We start from the raw sequence: 17,427 nt of genomic DNA on the forward strand, positions 1-17,427 counted from the left end.
CCTTTTGGTCATCTCTGCATGGTCCGTGAGTACCTCCATCCTGTTGAGTTTTGAATCACTCATCACTCATTCATGCCACACTATTCCTCAGCACAAACCTCCCAACATTAGTAACTAAGAACATATTCTGAACACATCTTTAATACTCAACTCTTTCCCCTTTTCTATAATATTAAAAAAGCAAGCGGCAAACTGATGAGAAAAATGAGGAATCATAAACATAATCCCTTAGATTTACGGTAGTCTTTCCAGATCTCAAAAAGCATTTTCATGAGCCTCACCACAATCATGGTGTAACTAACCCCTTCACTTAAGAAAGGGAAAACAGAGACAGACCAAGACAGGGATTAAGGGACTCCCCAATGTTTACTGTTAATAAATAAAAAAGGCAGAATTTTCTGACTCTAAGGCCAGTGTACTCTTTCCAGTATATTACTGTGTCTATAGGAGAAGAGATAACAGGCCAATTACAGTAACAGCAATAGTGTAATCTTGAATTAGCATGTTATGCTATCAGAGCACTTTCACATCATTATCACATTAGATTTCTGCAACTGTTTAAAAGAGAGAAGCAGACATTAACAGCACCATTTTACAGATGGGAGCACAAAGGCTCAAAGAGGTTGGGTGACCTGCCAAGACCATGAATCACTGATAAAGGAAACTCATGACAAGACTAGCAACCACAGAGAGGTGAAATGATGATTCTAAACTGAAGTGTATTTAATAGTATATGTTACCGCCGAAACCGGTTTGGCTCAGTGGATAGAGCGTCGGCCTGCGGACTCAAGGGTCCCAGGTTCGATTCCGGTCAAGGGCATGTACGTGGGTTGCGGGCACATCCCCAGTAGGAGATGTGCAGGAAGCAGCTGATCGATGTTTCTAACTCTCTATCTTTCTCCCTTCCTCTCTGTAAAAAAATCAATAAAATATATTTTTTAAAAAAATAGTATATGTTACCAAAGAATATATTTTCACAGCATTATGAAATCAGCTATAAGTATGTTTTCTCTAGAGCAGGGGTCCTCAAACTATGACCCGCAGGCTACATGCAAATACAAATATTGTATTTGTTCCCGTTTTGGGTTTTTTACTTCAAAATAAGATATGTGAAGAGTGCATAGGAATTTGTTCATAGTTTTTTTTTAAACTATAGTCCGGCCCTCCAACGGTCTGAGGGACAGTGAACTGACCCCCTGTTTAAAAAGTTTGAGGACCCCTGCTCTAGAGAGTACGAAAGCAAAATATTTTTATTCTCAAGAGATCAATTGCTTCACACGTATACCCAAATACAACCAGCTGTAATTCTAATTGGCACTTGCTAATTAAATCAACAGTGGGCTTTCAATGAGGTGCTCCATCAACATGTGGAAACAAATAAAGAGCTGAAAAAAATAATTAAAGAGCCGAGAAGTGTCAAATATGATCAACATATGTAGCTTCATATTACAGGCAATTCTCAACTTACAAACATGCTGGGCTGCCTGAAAAAGTAATTGTTTTTTGGCAGTTGGACAACTTAGAAGGGGCAGACATGCCTTGGCAGCATTATGGCTAAAGGTAGGAAGGAAGCAAGTGATGACAACTCAGGGTCATACAGAGATAAGAGAACCCAAGACCAGAAGTCACATCAACCCTACTCCCCACCAGTAAAGACACTGAACCTGATCTCTGTACCCATGGGATAAGGTTCTCTTGAATTAAGAAGCCTAATAGGACTCTCAAACCTCTCACCCAAGTCCACACTGAATCCTTGTTGCCACTGGTACAAAAAAAATAAAGTCCTTTCTAAACAAGCATAAGACATCAGGGAACACCCTTACAAAGCTACTATGTGGAAAAAAAAAACTTCAAATCAGAAATTCAAATATTCAGAATAGAAATAGACAAATGTTAACCAAACTCAGAAAAATTAAGAGAATGACCAAAGCATCTCATGATTTACATGTATTGCTTCGTTAAAAAATTAAAATGAAGTGGTGCCTGCACCTCGTGGGGTATTGTGAAGAGTAAATGGAAAATTAGGTGCATAAAGCGCATGAGAGAGGGCACACTTTTGATTGAGCACAGCACACTCAGTGTTAACTGTAACTTAGAAAACAAACCCTCATGCTATTCAGAAAAGGAATCACTATATGGAAAGCACCATACTAAGGACGGTCGGATTTACTAATAAAGAAGAGGATGCTTGCAACCAAGGGAGGAAAAGTACAAACTAAGATCCCTGAGATTGATACCACATAAGCATCAATGTCATTACTCTGATTCAAAGTTCAGCTATAAGGGAATAGCCAGATAATGCCCAGTCAGTCTGGAAAGGGTTCCTGGACCAAGTCAGTCTTAAACAGTGTGCCCGAGATGAGAACAGGCTGGGTAGGAAAAAGACGTCCCAGAGAGCAGTACTGAGGACCTTCCATGGGGACTCATCTCATGTCCTCGCTTAGGGGGGCTGTGCCCTTTGTGCTGCTCTCACCCCCGACTTACTTCCTTCCTCTTGCTCTCTGCTTCCTTCCTCTGCGGTAGGCAAGGCATCAGAGATCCACTGGCCATCTTTTGTTTCTCCCAGGATAGACTCCAGGTCTATTTCATCCACGGTGCTCCCCTCAGAGGACAGCAGTTTATCCAAACCGAATTTGAGTATCTCACCCAACTTGAATGGAGAAAACAAAGTCCAGTCAGTTCTCATGAAATCAAACACTGGGATATCAGGGATTTGCTAAGTGACACCAGCTATATTCCTTCCCTGACGGTGGGCCGTTTCTTCTCTCCCCATGATAAGAAACCAACAGAGCCATTTAACAATTGAATGATGGCTAAACAGAAAGTATGATAAATGATGGCCAGAGATGTTGATTTTGACAATTCTCATAATAAAAACAAGTTAGGAGCCTCCAATTATTTTTTTGAAGAATAACAGTAATTTCTTGCATTACCATTGTCCTCCTGACCGAGTCTTTTTCATAGGCATTCTCAACAGACACAGAGAAGTCAGAGACCCTGTTAGAGCTAAGAGGTTAAGATATCTGCTCAGAGCCACAGAGTCAACAAGTGACAAAGCCTGGATTTGAACCCAAGTCAGATGGATCCAAAGCACATCATTATTCTTTATTCTGCTGTCTTCTATATCATTTTCATTTCTAGCTTCTACAGCAGCCTGCATGCAATAGGTACTAGAGGAGGAAGAGTTTGGCCAGAGACCAAATGTATAGTTGAGGAGAGTGGGTGATTAATGCTAGTCTTTTTTTTTTTTTAATATATTTTATTGATTTTTTACAGAGAGGAAGGGAGAGGGATAGAGAGTTAGAAACATCGATGAGAGAGAAACATTGATCAGCTGCTTCCTGCACATCCCCCACCGGGGATGTGCCCGCAACCCAGGTACATGCCCTTGACCGGAATCGAACCTGGGACCTTTCAGTCCGCAGGCTGACGCTCTATCCACTGAGCCAAACCGGTTTCGGCAATGCTAGTCTTTTAAAAAATATTTTTGTTGATTTATAGAGAGAGAGAGCAATGGAGAGGGAGCGAGAAAGAGAAACATCTATGTGAGAAACATCGATAGGCTGCCTCCTGCATGCCCCTACTGGGACTGAGCCCACAAACCGGACACGTGTCCTGACCAGGAACCGAACCAGCAACCTTCTGGTCCATGGGACGACGCCCCACTCACTGAGCCATACCGGCCAGGGCAATGCTAGTTCTCTTCACTTACATTCTCATCCACAGAGAGCACTGACTACAAACCCTGACATATTCTGAAGTGAAGAACAACCTACTATACCTGGAGGTCAGCATCACCTGCAGGCTTCCGGGCTCCCAGAGTAAAATGCCCTCCCTCCATGATTGCGCTGGTGAGCTGCAGCTTGGAGGCGGCTTTCCTACAAACTATCTCTTCCACGGTGTCTCTGCCGATCAGCCGGATAACCTTAACAGACCTGTACAGAAGTCAAAGGAGAGGAGTGTGCTACCGGAGTCTGCAAAGATGGGTGCAAGCATACAAGGTTGATGCACCTAAAAGGAAATAAACCCAAAATGCCACGTTTGGGGCACAGCTAAAGGGAGACTGTTATCCATGGACAGAGCCACTGTTAAGAGAGATCTGACCTCACATAGGGCCTCACTAAACTTTTCCAAAAGAGTTAAGAAAGGGATGCAGATGTGGTCAGAACTGGGATTCCTTATCTGTGGCAGAAGAAAACCTCTGGTAAACCTAAATTATCTTCGGGTCAAAGGGTCAGACCCATCTTTTCAGCTTAGTTCCATCACACCACAGATTTTTTAACTGAGTCAGACCCTAACTCAGGAAGGATGAGTTAAATAACTTCTGAAGGTTCCTTCTCGTCCTTTCACAATTTGATTTTGCTCTGTTTAACAAAGCAAGTCTTGAGCGAGAACGTGCCCTGCCCAGTCAGCAGCAAACCCGGGCTAACCCCTCGCAGTCTCTCAGCCTCCAGCCTGGGACTATCACAGGATTACCACCTTCCTCCCCAAACCAGACTGCCAAGTAGCCAACAAGTGGAAACATGCAGCTGCTTCAATCTCTTACTTGTTCTGGCCTATTCGGTGAGCCCTGGAGGCTGCCTGCAAGTCATTCTGAGGATTGAAATCGCTGTCAACAAAAATAACGGTATCTGCTGCCGTTAAGTTCATGCCAACTCCACCTGAAAACAATGCACAAAGGAGAATGATCAACCGTATGAGGACTAGAGACGAGAAAAGACACAGGCTACAGAGGTCAGATTGATAAACGGAATTGTCAAAATATCGGGCTTCTTCCTTCAAACTCGCCCCAATCTCTAACTCCAGAAACTTGCAGTGGTTAAAACTGCTCCCTGAGCTCCTACCGCCTGACTTGGGATAATTTAACTACGGAAAGTAACAGAATGAGGGGAGTAGGAGGAAGCAGCGGAAGTGGATACTTAAGTAGTGGACAGATTCCGATTTCATTTCACAAATTCATGGCTGGGGAGGAGAGCTACCTCTACTAAATTAGGAATAAAACTGTCCACAAAATTATTGAAATCTGGGGCAATCTCAGGTCAATGGTTAAAGCAGATTAGAATCACTCCCTAGGTTTCAGCCTTACTTCTCTGACGAGATGACAGCTAAGAAAGGCTGGCTACAATAGAAACCATGCTAGAAGGCCAGTACCTTGATAAACTTATGGCAACGACCTAAAAGTCCCATTTTTTATACTCCTCAGTACTGACCTACACTTTCAGAGAAATAAGGAAAAACATACTAAGTGCTGAGATGTAAAAGTCCTGTATCATCCCTTATTTGCCTTTGCCAATGCCAATGTGACTTACCTGCCCTGGTACTTAGAAGAAATACAAAAATGGGCTGCTGTCCAAAGTTCTTAATGGCCAGGTATCTCTCCTCTCCTCTCACGGAACCATCCACACGCTCGTAACTGTAGCCTTCACATGCAAGAAGAAAACAAATATTAATCCTTTTCAGATACTTGAATAAAGCACTGTCAGCTCAAAACCAAATGCTAATTGTGTCCCTTTCTCTATACAAGCATGCCCCAATTTTAAGCAAATCCCACAGGCAAAGTTTAAAATTTAGGGGTCATTTTATTGTCTTACCAAAGAACTTTCCATAATGTACTCCCCTGGTTGTTTTAAATACACGCAGTTGGTAAGATATACTTGGCATTCCTGGACTGAATGTTCAATCCTGACTCTCCCAAGCCACCTAAAGCACACTGCGGACCATGCTGTGCGGCGGTTCCGTTTGGCTACGACATAACTCTCACTTATGCAAGCAGTAAGCAAGCGCTTGGGAGCTGGCGAGTGAGCCTGCCAGATGGCTTCAGGCTTCACCGCAGACGCATGTTGGAGAGGGGAATTATGTGCCCAAGCCATGTTTACAAATCTGGGGATTCCTCAATGTGCCAATGGCATTTCCTGCAAGTGTCCACTGGACCAGTTTACAGTACCTGGGGGGCATCAAGTGGCTCTGGGAGACTGTCTATGAGTTCTTCTCCTTTTTTCTTAAATAATTTTTTATTTTTCAATTATAGTTGACATACAATATTATATTAGTTTAAGGTGTACACCCCAGTGATTGAACATTATATAACTTACTAAGTGACCATCCCAATAAATCTTATACCCAATGACACCATAGTTATTAGAATATTATTGACTACATTCCCTATGCTGTACTTTACATCTCTAAGACTACTGTGTAACAACCAATTTGTACTTCTTAATCCCTTCACCTTTTTCACCCATCTCCCCATCCCCCTCCCATCTTGCAACTATCAGAACTGTCTCTGTGTCTATGAGTCTGTTTCTGTTCTGCTTGTTCGTTTGTTTTTTAGATTCAATTGCTGACAGATAAGTATTTGTTGCCATTTTATTGTTCATATTTTTTATCCCTTCCTCCTCCTCCTCCTCCTCCTCCAAGACCCTTTAACATTATATAATGGTTTGGTGGTGATGAACTCCTTTAGCTTTTTCTTGTCTGGGAAGCTCTTTTAATGTCCTTTGATTCTAAATAACCACTTTGCTGGGTAAAGTAATCTTGGTTGTAGGTCCTTGCTTTTCATCACTTTGAATATTTCTTGCTACTCCCTTCTGGCCTGCAAAATTTTTGTTGAGAAATCAGTTGACAGTCTTATAGGTAACTAGCTATAGGAGATGCCTTGTAGGTAACTAACTACGTTCCTCTTGCTACTTTTAATATTCTTTGTCTTGCCTGTCTGGTGTGGCTCAGTGATTGAGCATTGACCTACGAACCAGGAAGTCATGGTTTGATTCCAAGTTGGGGGCACATGCGTGCAGGAGGCAGCTAATCAGTGATTCTCTTTCATCATTGATGTTTCTCTCTCTCCTCCTCCTCCTCCCTGAAATCAATAAAAATATATATTTTTTAAAAATTCCATTTACCTCTTTCTTGGTTGATATGTGGGCTCTCTATAATTTCAGTATTCATCTCTTCCACTGACCTTGAACAGGTACTCAACTGTTGAGTTGAATGTTGCAGGACACTGATAGCTACTTTCACTAAAACTATTTATCACAGATTGCAAAAATTCTCAACATTTCTGCAAAACACATTTTCTCCAGGGCCCATATTTTTAAATCACATCACCGATGGGAATGTGTGTTTATTTCTGCCCACGTGTTTGCCCCGTGCTGCCAATCCTTGCGTCACACACTTTCCTCCTCACTTTTAATCTGCCTTTGGTCTGAGTAGTGTTCGTCTATGCTTTCCTCTGTAACATCCCCACACCCTCAATTACTCTTCAGGAACCTATCTGGACTGTTAAGTCTGAAAAAGGCTGGAGAAATGTAGTGGCCACGGGACGTCACCTCTATAATCCATGTAGTCCTGGAGAATATCCAACATCTGGGTCATTTGGGAGAAAAGTAAAACTCGATGGCCCCTGGCAAGAAAAAGAAGTTTCAAGTGAAATTTACCAAAGAATGCAAGTTTATAAATAAATGAAATGCTGAAGCAGAAGTATAAATGTCATAATCATTTACAGAGATTTCCTCTGAAATGCTAAATGCCTTATGGAAGGACATAGGTCCAAACGTAGCCATATCCTTCACAGTAGTTCTCGAGGCAGAGAGGGAATATCCCCAGGGGCATGTGTCAGTGCACCAGGGAGGGTATGAAGCCCTAGGACAGAGGTCCTCAAACTTTTTAAACAGGGAGCCTGTCCCTCAGACATTCCACACATGCGCACTGTGGGCCCGGGATGAGTCGGCCGCTAAGCAGGACAGGCAGTGGCAGCAAAAACACCTGGCGGGCCGGATAAATGTTTTCGGCGGGCCGCATGTGGCCCGCGGGCCGTAGTTTGAGGACCCCTGCCCTAGGATAACCAAGGTGCCTCTCTCTGTAAGATCAATTTACCAAGTGGGAAGAAAATTTTAGTTTAACAGCAAATAAAAGACATTAGAAGAGTAAGATGCAAAATGCAAATGCACCAAAAAACCGGAAAACGCTGAAGAGTTTGGGGTCAGCCATCTGCATCTACTTGAGGGTGTAAAGTCACTATCCTCTCTTCTAGAGCTATGCTGGTTGAAGTCTATGAAGCATTAGAGAAGCAAGGGGCAGGTGATATCCCATAAGATACATGAGAAAACTTATGTATAGAAAGAGGAGTGAAGAGAGGAGGAGGCAAAATGGGGTAAGCCAAGAATGAAGTCAAGTCTAGAGCCCCATGATATCAGTTATTTTAAGCCGTCATACACACAGAAGTATGGCACTGTCAAAACGTATTTCCATTTAATCTGAGCTTGCAAGGGGTACAACAGGAAGAATTATAAAGAATTCCTTCAAGACTCTAGCCCCAAATAGGAAAAGGCATTAAACTTGAAGCTGAAGACCTCAATTCTAATCCCATCTCTACCAACTGTTGACTGGCTGACTTTAGACAAGTCATACAACCACTCTGGGTCGGTTTCAACACCTATGAAATAAAATGGTTAGAGAGAAGATATTTATGGATCCTCTCCAACTCTAACACACTTACAGTATATATATATCAGAGCCAATAGAATATAATAAGACATGCAATTATTTGACTAGCACATTCCTAATGGTGGGTGCTTTTGCCAAATCTGAGGTTTTAGGTTGGTTCAGGCCCACTTGGGAAAATAGGCTTTGGAGAAGCCCTGAGTCACTGTACTAGTACATGTGAAACATCTGAAAATAAATGTTTTTTTCCTGTATCTCTGGGTACTCCTGTGTATTTTCCGGTCGCCTGGTAAATTCTGTAACACAACCACCTACCTAGAATATAGGTATGCCAATAGCTTATCCAGCAGGTGAAGTTTCCCACTGGCCTCAATCAGGTGGTCTCCAATTTCAAAAGGCTCTGGTTCCACACCTGGAAAGAGAGAACCCACTCTCAATAGTGTCTCCCCAGTCAGGCCAGACTCTGTGATGGTGAAACCCATGGCCAGGCTACAGCAAGAGGCCCAGCTCCTGCCAACTGATAATGGGCCCACATCTCGTCTCTCTTTGAGGCAATTTATACTTGTTTGTTTGCATGGTCATCTCGGTGCTGCTTAACATCTATCACAGAGCCTGGCACACCCAATATGCCTAACAAATGTTTATCCAAGGAACAAACTGACTCTAGGATATTGAGGCACAGGGAGATGCTAAAGACCAAAGAGACCCAAAATTAGTATCTTGAGGCTTTAACTCTAGAAAACAAATTAAGAAATAGGCTTAGTTGTATACTCTAGTTAAGTCTCAAGTTGGGGATGTCAGTCAGGTTAACCTGGAGGGCTGCTTTCAAAATGTACATGTTCCCAACACCCCCCTCCTTGGAAAAAAAAAAAGTTCTGATATGCACCTAATTAAGATGCTGTGACCTCTTTAAACAATTCATAGTGCTACTTGGCAAAGACTCCCTTAAAATTACTGCAGCAAACCTTCTGCATTGTTCCTATCCCTACTAGAGCCCCCACAGACACAGAAGTCCTGGAATTGTCCCAAAGACTACCCATTAGATCAGCGGTTCTCAACCTGAGGGTCACGACCCCTTTCACAGGGGTCGCCTAAGACCATCCTGCATATCAGATATTTACATTACAATCCATAACAGTAGCAACATTACAGTTATGAAGTAGCAACGAAAATAATTTTATGATTGGGTCACAACATGAGGAACTGTATTTAAAGGGCCAGAAGGTTGAGAACCACTGCATTAGATGAATTAAAAAACCACAACAGTTTGAATGAAAATGAAAACATTACATATCAGAATGCATAGAATGCAGCGAACACAGCACTTAGAGGGAACTGACAGACATCCATAAAATGAAGAGGGACACAGCAAAGGAGGCTAAGAAGGCGTAGACGTAACACAGGCGGAGAAGAGAAAGTGCTGCCCCAAACCCCATGTGAAGAACACGAACGATGTGCCAACTGTGTCAAAGGTTTTGAGAGGTTAATTAAAATGTGAACTGACAACCACTGGATGGGCAACATGGAGATCATTCGTAAACTAGGAATAACAGTGGTGAAAGGCTGAGTAAGTTCAAGACAAAGGGACATCTTATCTTATTATATAAATATCATCAGATGAATCCAGATTATAAGACATCCCCTAAAACAAATGGCCTTGATTCTCTCATTGCCAATTTCACGAAAGACAAAAAATGGCCACAACAATAAAAGTGAGAGATATTTCTAAATTACAGGAAAACAGAGACACGACAAATGCAAGCAGGATCTATGACTGGATCTTGAATTAAAAAAAAAAAAAGTAGCCATCAGGGATATTATAGAGGACAACTGAAGAAATTTGAATATGATCAATATATTAGATAACATCAACATAAAAATATTAACAAAGTGGAGGGAAAATAGACAGTAAATACAGGCAATTCTTTTGAAGAATTCTGCCAACATGTTGGCCACAGAAATGTTAACACAGAGTAAGTGAAAAGACACTGCCTTACCATCAAACAAATATGGGTGATCCACACACTTTCGAAGCTGGGATAAGACATTCTGAAGTTTAACTTTCTTTGCCATCTCATTTTCAAATGCATCTGGAATTTTTAAAGAGAGAGAGAGAAATAGAGATGAATGACTGAACAGCAAAAAAGAAACCCTCTATGTTTCCATATATAATCTTATTCGTTTTAATAATATATCTTTCAAACCTATATTAACCTCCCAAATTTCATTGAATCGCATCAAGAATTAACAGCACGTCCACAGGAAGTCTCCTTAACCATCATTTTGTTTTAAGAAGGGCACTAACTATAAATTGATCTCAGGAGCACTTTGTTATTCTTTTGTAAATTCTAAATTTCCTTCTTTAACTGCTGCTCAGGAGCCAAGGGACCAAAAATAAAAATTAAAAAAATGAGAGATTGTTCCACTCCTCTCTCTCCCGTTCACTCCCAATTCCTCCCAGTGAATTTGATTCAACAAAAACGTTTTGCAATGTTTTCAATATCTTGTAAATATCTAAGAGGGTGGGAAAATTAAAGGCATGACTGAACACCTACAAGTGTTTGCAATAAGGAAAACTGCGTGTGGGAGAGGTGGGGGAGGGAATTTCACAACGGCAACAGCCAATCACGTCTGAGTTATACTGAAGACATTCCTTCCAGCCAGTTTCACTGCAGCTGACCTGAATATATTCAGGATACAAAATTCCAGCCCATAGTCTTGCTGTACAAAGTGAGTGTGATTATAAAATATTTCCCTGCATGAAGACCAAACAGGCAAGTGCCCTCTGATTACCTAGGTCTTTCATCAAAATGGCCTTGTAGTACTTTTTCTGCAGTGCCGACATGCCATGGTATATCACTACTTCTGTCTTCTTGGGAAGATCCGTAGCTACCTCAGATTTCACTCGCCTCAGCAGAAATGGCTGCAAGAGTTTGTGTAGTTCACTTGCTGTGTAAGAAAAAAAAAACACACAAGAAGTGTGGGATAGAAGTAAGACCAATTACTAGAGAACATACAGCAATTTTTTTTTCTCATTTTCATGCCCATTCTGCATTCTAAGCCAATATGGTAATTTTTCAGTGATCATTACTAGCTCTTAAGAACTAGAAATACCCAACGAACTTGATTCTTACTGATAATCTCATTGATCAGCATAACATCTGAGAAATGCACAGGCCAAGTAAGTAATATTTCCCCATTTTTAGAATGAAGTGAGGCTCAGAAAAATTAAGCATCTTATCCAAAGTTACACAGCTAGATGCTACTGTTGCTAGCATTCAAACTTAGTTCTTCTGACATCAACTCCCTTGTTCCTCCCCTAAGTGTGGTAAACTTCAAAATTAGCCAAAATTGGCATTATACCGCATGCACAGTTGCCACCTACAGCAAATAAAAATACAAGACTTCAGCTAAATTTGAATTTCAGATGACTTTTTAATACAAGTATGTCCCATGTATTATTTGACTAGGTGTCATATATTTTATCTGGCAACCCTAAACATGAGCAACCAACCTCAGAGCAGGTTCCCCAAGGAATGTGTGGGGATTTTTGTATGAGAAGCCTTTCCAATTCATACTCACCGAGTACACCCATACCCACTAGTAGAACGCCTACCATTTGTTTAGAATAATCAGCCTGGCATAATCTCATAGGGCTATACAGATAATTCTATGAGGCAGAGGTGCACAGATGCGAGGAAGAAGCCCACACCAGGCAACTGTACGAATGAGGAAGGCTTTCCTCCTTCACTTCCACCACACATCCATCCAGGACTTTTCGTTTCAGTGCAGTGTTGATAGAAGAACCAATGTTGTGGAATGCTGAACAGTAGTGGAGGGCTATCGCACCCATATACTGTTCTGCCTCAGGAAGTAGCACAGAAAGTTAACAAGTCCTTATAGAAATTATATGTCAAAGTCTATTAGCAGAAACTTCCTATTTCTTCCAAAATTCACCCAAAGAAGCCCTCATGTAGAATCATGTCACAAATAAGAGAGTCATGAATAGCAGACAACTGGGAACAGCATGAGAAATCTACCAACATCTGATTTTTGTGTGGCTCTTTATCTTCCTGGAAGGTATCCTCTGGTTATTGATTCTTTCTTTTCTATCTATAACCTATTTGCACTAGGCCAGTTTCTGGGTCCAGATCTCTTGGGAACAATTTGTCAGAAGGGCACTTGCCTGACTCAAACTCTTTCTCAATACTCTGGTAACGCTGAACAAAATCTTCCACCTGCTCCTTGGAAAAGAGATCAGGCTCCACAAAACTGAGGAGGGAGTAGAGCTCTTGGAGGCTGTTCTGGATGGGAGTACCGGTCAGCAGGAGATTGAAGACTACTGAGAACTCAAATACATAAAGAAATAAAGTAAAAAATCTGTAACATTGGAAAGCAAGGCAGAGTTAGCCATCACAACCTTTACCCATATAAACAGAGATATGATTTAATGGAATGACCATGGGGACATGAAATCAAAAGGCTCAGGTTCAAGTTGCATACTATCTGTTTGATGTAGGAAATAACACCTCTTCAGTTTCAACTATTAAAAGGGGATAGTAATTGTGATGGAGATACCATTGTAAGAATGTAAATAAAATCACTTTGTGAACTCTGAAGTACTACATGAGTATTCAGCATGGTCATTATTATTCCATGTATGTGGGGATTCAAGCTATATTATCACCTATGTGAGGGAGTCCACTGAGGCATCAGAGGTACACAGCATATATTCATGCAGTTCGAGAAGCCCAAAGTTATAGCAGCAGGCCCCACTGCTATAAGCACAAACAAAATCTATACTAAAAGAATGTCCTTTTATAAAACTTTACAGTGCATCACATGTAACACATCAAGACTTCCGAACATTTCTAGACACAGGGTCATATACAGCTCAAAATGCAAAGAAAGTCTTTCCATTTTGAGCAAAGATGATAACACCAAGAATAAGTGACTAATGAAGTAAAAGGTTAGGAAAAACAGCAACTATAGACCTGATGGTCAAGCAAAAAACAACCTCGGACCTCACATTACCAAGAACGTACACCATTTGAATTAAATAGTACAGCAAAATGGGACAGCCATATCCTATGTATGTGTATTGTTTTAATTTTTAAAATAGGTTATTATGCAAATATATGTTTGGAGATTATATATATATATATATATATATATATATATATATATGGCAAAGGATATGGTAGTAATAAACACCAAATGTTAATAAATACAGAGGAGTAGATATATTTTGATTTGGGAGAAAGTCATAAGAAGATACTATTTTGTCATAAGAAAAGGTAATAGATGAATTAACACAATCAATTAAAACTGACTTGAATATGTTTTGCTTTTTTTGGTAATCTTTTTTGTTTTTCTGAAAACAGCACCTTAGAAAGGGAGGAGTTACAATAGTGCCCTCTTATGGACATTCTAAGAACAGCACCCTAGTAAGAAATTCTGCCAGTCTAAGAAATCCCTATTGATAGACCTAGAAGGCTCTCGTCCTGCAGGGAAAAGTTGCAATAGTGCCGTCTTGTGGACATTCTTAGAACAGCACCCTAGTAATGAATTCTACCAATCTGAAAACACACCACTATTTTTATTTATTTTTTAAAATATATTTTTATTGATTTCAGAGACGAAGAAAGAGGGAGAGATAGAAACATCAATGATGAGAGAGATTCATGGATCAGCTGTCTCCTGCACGGCAGTGGGGATCGAGCCTGCAACCTGGGCATGTGCCCTTGACTGGAATTGAACCCGGGACCCTTCAGTCCACAGGTCGATGCTCTATCCACTGAGCCACACCAGCTAGGGCACAACACTATTTTTTAAAAAATCTTTATTGTCGCCAGGCCAAGGTAGCTCAGTGGTTGAGTGTCGACTTATGAACCAGAAGGTGTCAGTTCAATTCACAGTCAGGGCACATGCCCGGGTTGTGGGCTCGATCCCCAGTAGGGGGTGTGCAGGAGGCAGCTAATCAATGATTCTCTTTCATCATTGATGTTTCTATCTCTCTCCCCCCACTTCTTCTCTGAAATCAATAAAAAAAAATACTTATTGTTGAAAGTATTACATATGTCCCCTTTTCTCCCCCATTGACCCCCTCCAGCCCACCACCTTTCCCCCACCCCCGACCTTCACCACCCCATTGTCTGTGTCCATGGGTTATGCATAAATGCATATAAGTTCTTTGGTTGATCACCTCCCACCCCCCCCCCCACCCTCCCCAGGCTTCCCTCCAAGATATTGTTTCTTTTTAAAATGTCTAATAGTGTCCACCCATTCATGCCTGGTCTACTTTTGGGGCAAAGTTTTCATAGTATTTCAAGTATGCGAACTGGCCAAAAATAAGTTTCCAATAACCAGATCAGATTTTTGCAATGTGTGTTCACCAGGCAAAAAGATGAGATGACCTAACAGATATGAGGTCACAAAACCAAGGCTGTTGGTCACTACAATCAACTTACACTATCACATAAGTTAACATTTTTATTTAAAGTAATGTCTGTTTTGGCATCAAAACTTATAAATGGATAAAAAAAATCCAGAGACAATTCATTTGTGTACATATATATATTGTTAATCCTCACCCAAGGATATTTTTCCATTGATTTTTTTTTTTTTAAAGAGAGTGGAAGGGAGGGGGAGAGACAGAGAGAGAGAAACATGGATGTGAGAGAGACACACAGATTGGTTGCCTCCCGCACGCACCCTGACCAGGGCCAGGATCGAGCCTGCAACCAAGGTACGTGCCTTTGATCGGAATCAAACCCGCAACCCTTCAGTCCCTGGGCCAATGCTCTAACCACTGCACAAACTGGCTAGGGCTATGTATAATATTTTGTAAACTTTTTTGTGCAAAATATTTTACAAATATTTTCCATGTTATTAAATATCCTTCTACCTAATTTTTCATGGTAACCTTACTTTGTAAACGTAGTATATGAACATAGCATAAATTATACAATCAATTATGTTTCACATTTAGGTTGTTTCCAACTTTTTATAAACAAGCTGAAAACAATATTAGGAAGGAGAATAAAGGCAGTAACCTCCCCACTTCTCAGCCCAATCAGTGCTAGTAAATGTACTTTTTCAACCAATGCGTTAACTGCAATTTAAACCTCACCTAAAAAGAATGCATGATGACAGAGAACAATTTCCTTACCTAATCGCTCTGAGGCCAGCCCCAGAACTTAGCTTCCCCACTCCAAACCTCGTGTTCTTTTACTACACCTGCTTTTCTTCTCCCCTTGCAAATTAGTAAACTAATAACTCGGTAGCGTATGAAGCAGTCTCTTATAAGATTAGGCACCAGCATATGTAAACCTCCTGGGGAAAAGAGACACTGTTACAAGTCCCTAAAAAGAAGGCCAAGGACAATAAAGCAGAAAGGGACTCACCACAGGACAGCAATCTTGTGATTGAGCTAATAACGGACAGTGGCCGTATCTGCATGAAAATGCTAAAAACTGTAACTTTTAGCCAATAAGGATAAAATCCAGACTTCTCTTCAAATGACCTCTAAATTTACTAACTGCTCACAGGACAGGGACCAAACTTCAATGATGGTCACAGAAATTCGCACATGTGGCCTCACGAATGAACAAGCCTTTACTTGATTACGGAGAAGGGCACTTCACATGCACAAGCTGCTCCACGGGGTCCTCGGGAGAGAGCAAACCTCGGGCTGTAACAACATTTCTCATCTTCTTTGCCAGAACGATGTCAGAGATCAAGAGAAGGAAATGAGATCAAGGGTGTCATACTCAAAAGTATCACCAAGACAAGGAAGACTGACGGTAATATTCAATGGCATGAAATCAGTCTCTTTGTGACTCTATGTGAACTGCTCAATTTTTTTAACAGGTATATGGGGAAGGGGGTACAATATATCAGATAGAGTATCTGCTATTGCAGACAGAAGAATTATAATAAAACTTTTTTTTAAAGAAACTGCCCCTCTGAAGAGAGAGTTGAAACATTTCCAAAAATACAATGTATTTTATTGGTGTAGAAACTTATTACTTCTTCACTGGATAGCCAGATGTTAGAAAACATCTCCTCTGCAAAAGACTCGAGGAAGAAGAAGTGAGGCCGTATTATGTACCTGCTGTCACCCACGAAATGTTCCATTCAGCTCGGCAGGAATGTGGCTGAAAGAACGTTTCAGCGTAATTGGCTCTATGCAAGCCTAAACTGATGTTTTTTATTTATTTTTTTTTTTTAAATATATTTTATTGATTCTTTACAGAGAGGAAGGGAGAGAGATAGAGAGTTAGAAACATCGATGAGAGAGAAACATCGATCAGCTGCCTCCTGCACATCTCCCACTGGGGATGTGCCCGCAACCCAGGTACATGCCCTTGACCGGAATCGAACCTGGGACCTTTCAGTCCGCAGGCCGACGCTCTATCCACTGAGCCAAACCGGTTTCGGCTAAACTAATGTTTTTTATAAGGAAGTTATATTAAAAACTAAAACTAGCCTGTGAGTTTACCTCTGAAAGTGTCTTATGCAGCAAGGAGCTTTGATTTTTCAACCTGTGAGCTTCATCCACAACAAGAACGCTCCAATGGAAGCTGTGAGAGAAAAATCCAAGCTTTCAGTTTTGCGTAACTCAAACACGTATCTCACATTCAACAGTCTCACTACACAACTGTGGGTATTGTTGGGAAGATGAATATTAATCCCAATCTATGAGAAACACACTCAAATGGCCTTCTTATCTGAGAGCCTACCATGGACATGTGACAATATCCAGATAAGGTACTTAAAATAAAAGGAATTTTTCCCAAGATAGGAAAGAGCCAGTGACAGAAAGCAAAATGAAACATTTAGGACCACCTACTGTGTGCCAGACACTGAGCTTGGCTCTTTATGTACGTTATTTAATCTACCAGAATATGGTGAGTACAGCAAACCCTTGATTTTGCAGACCTTGATTTAATGGACTTTAGATTTAACGGACGAAATTTCCAGTCC

The 17,427-nt window shown here is 41.0% G+C and overlaps 1 protein-coding gene across 7 annotated transcripts in view; it reads right to left on the reverse strand.

Moving 5' to 3' along the window:
• CHD1L (chromodomain helicase DNA binding protein 1 like) overlaps nucleotides 1–17,427 on the reverse strand; it is a 43,726-nt gene that overhangs the window by 15,147 nt on the left and 11,152 nt on the right. For 2 of the 7 annotated variants that reach the window (XR_002831427.1, XM_006097768.3), the window contains exons 6-15: nucleotides 16,943–17,024; nucleotides 12,626–12,788; nucleotides 11,233–11,388; nucleotides 10,437–10,529; nucleotides 8,755–8,851; nucleotides 7,326–7,399; nucleotides 5,310–5,420; nucleotides 4,547–4,661; nucleotides 3,782–3,935; nucleotides 2,485–2,650 (exon numbers count right to left, since the gene is read on the reverse strand). Coding sequence is in view for 6 of the 7 variants with exons in the window: in XM_006097768.3 (XP_006097830.1) it covers nucleotides 2,485–2,650; nucleotides 3,782–3,935; nucleotides 4,547–4,661; nucleotides 5,310–5,420; nucleotides 7,326–7,399; nucleotides 8,755–8,851; nucleotides 10,437–10,529; nucleotides 11,233–11,388; nucleotides 12,626–12,788; nucleotides 16,943–17,024 (1,211 nt within the window). In the remaining variant the exon portion in view is untranslated. The remainder of the gene's footprint in view (nucleotides 1–2,484; nucleotides 2,651–3,781; nucleotides 3,936–4,546; nucleotides 4,662–5,309; nucleotides 5,421–7,325; nucleotides 7,400–8,754; nucleotides 8,852–10,436; nucleotides 10,530–11,232; nucleotides 11,389–12,625; nucleotides 12,789–16,942; nucleotides 17,025–17,427) is intronic. The other 5 variants (XM_023761552.1, XM_023761554.1, XM_023761553.1 and 2 more) reach the window with 5 other exon arrangements.

The sequence above is a fragment of the Myotis lucifugus genome, unplaced genomic scaffold, assembly GCF_000147115.1.
Source record: "Myotis lucifugus unplaced genomic scaffold, Myoluc2.0 scaffold_211, whole genome shotgun sequence".
Classification (NCBI taxonomy): Eukaryota; Metazoa; Chordata; class Mammalia; order Chiroptera; family Vespertilionidae; genus Myotis; species Myotis lucifugus.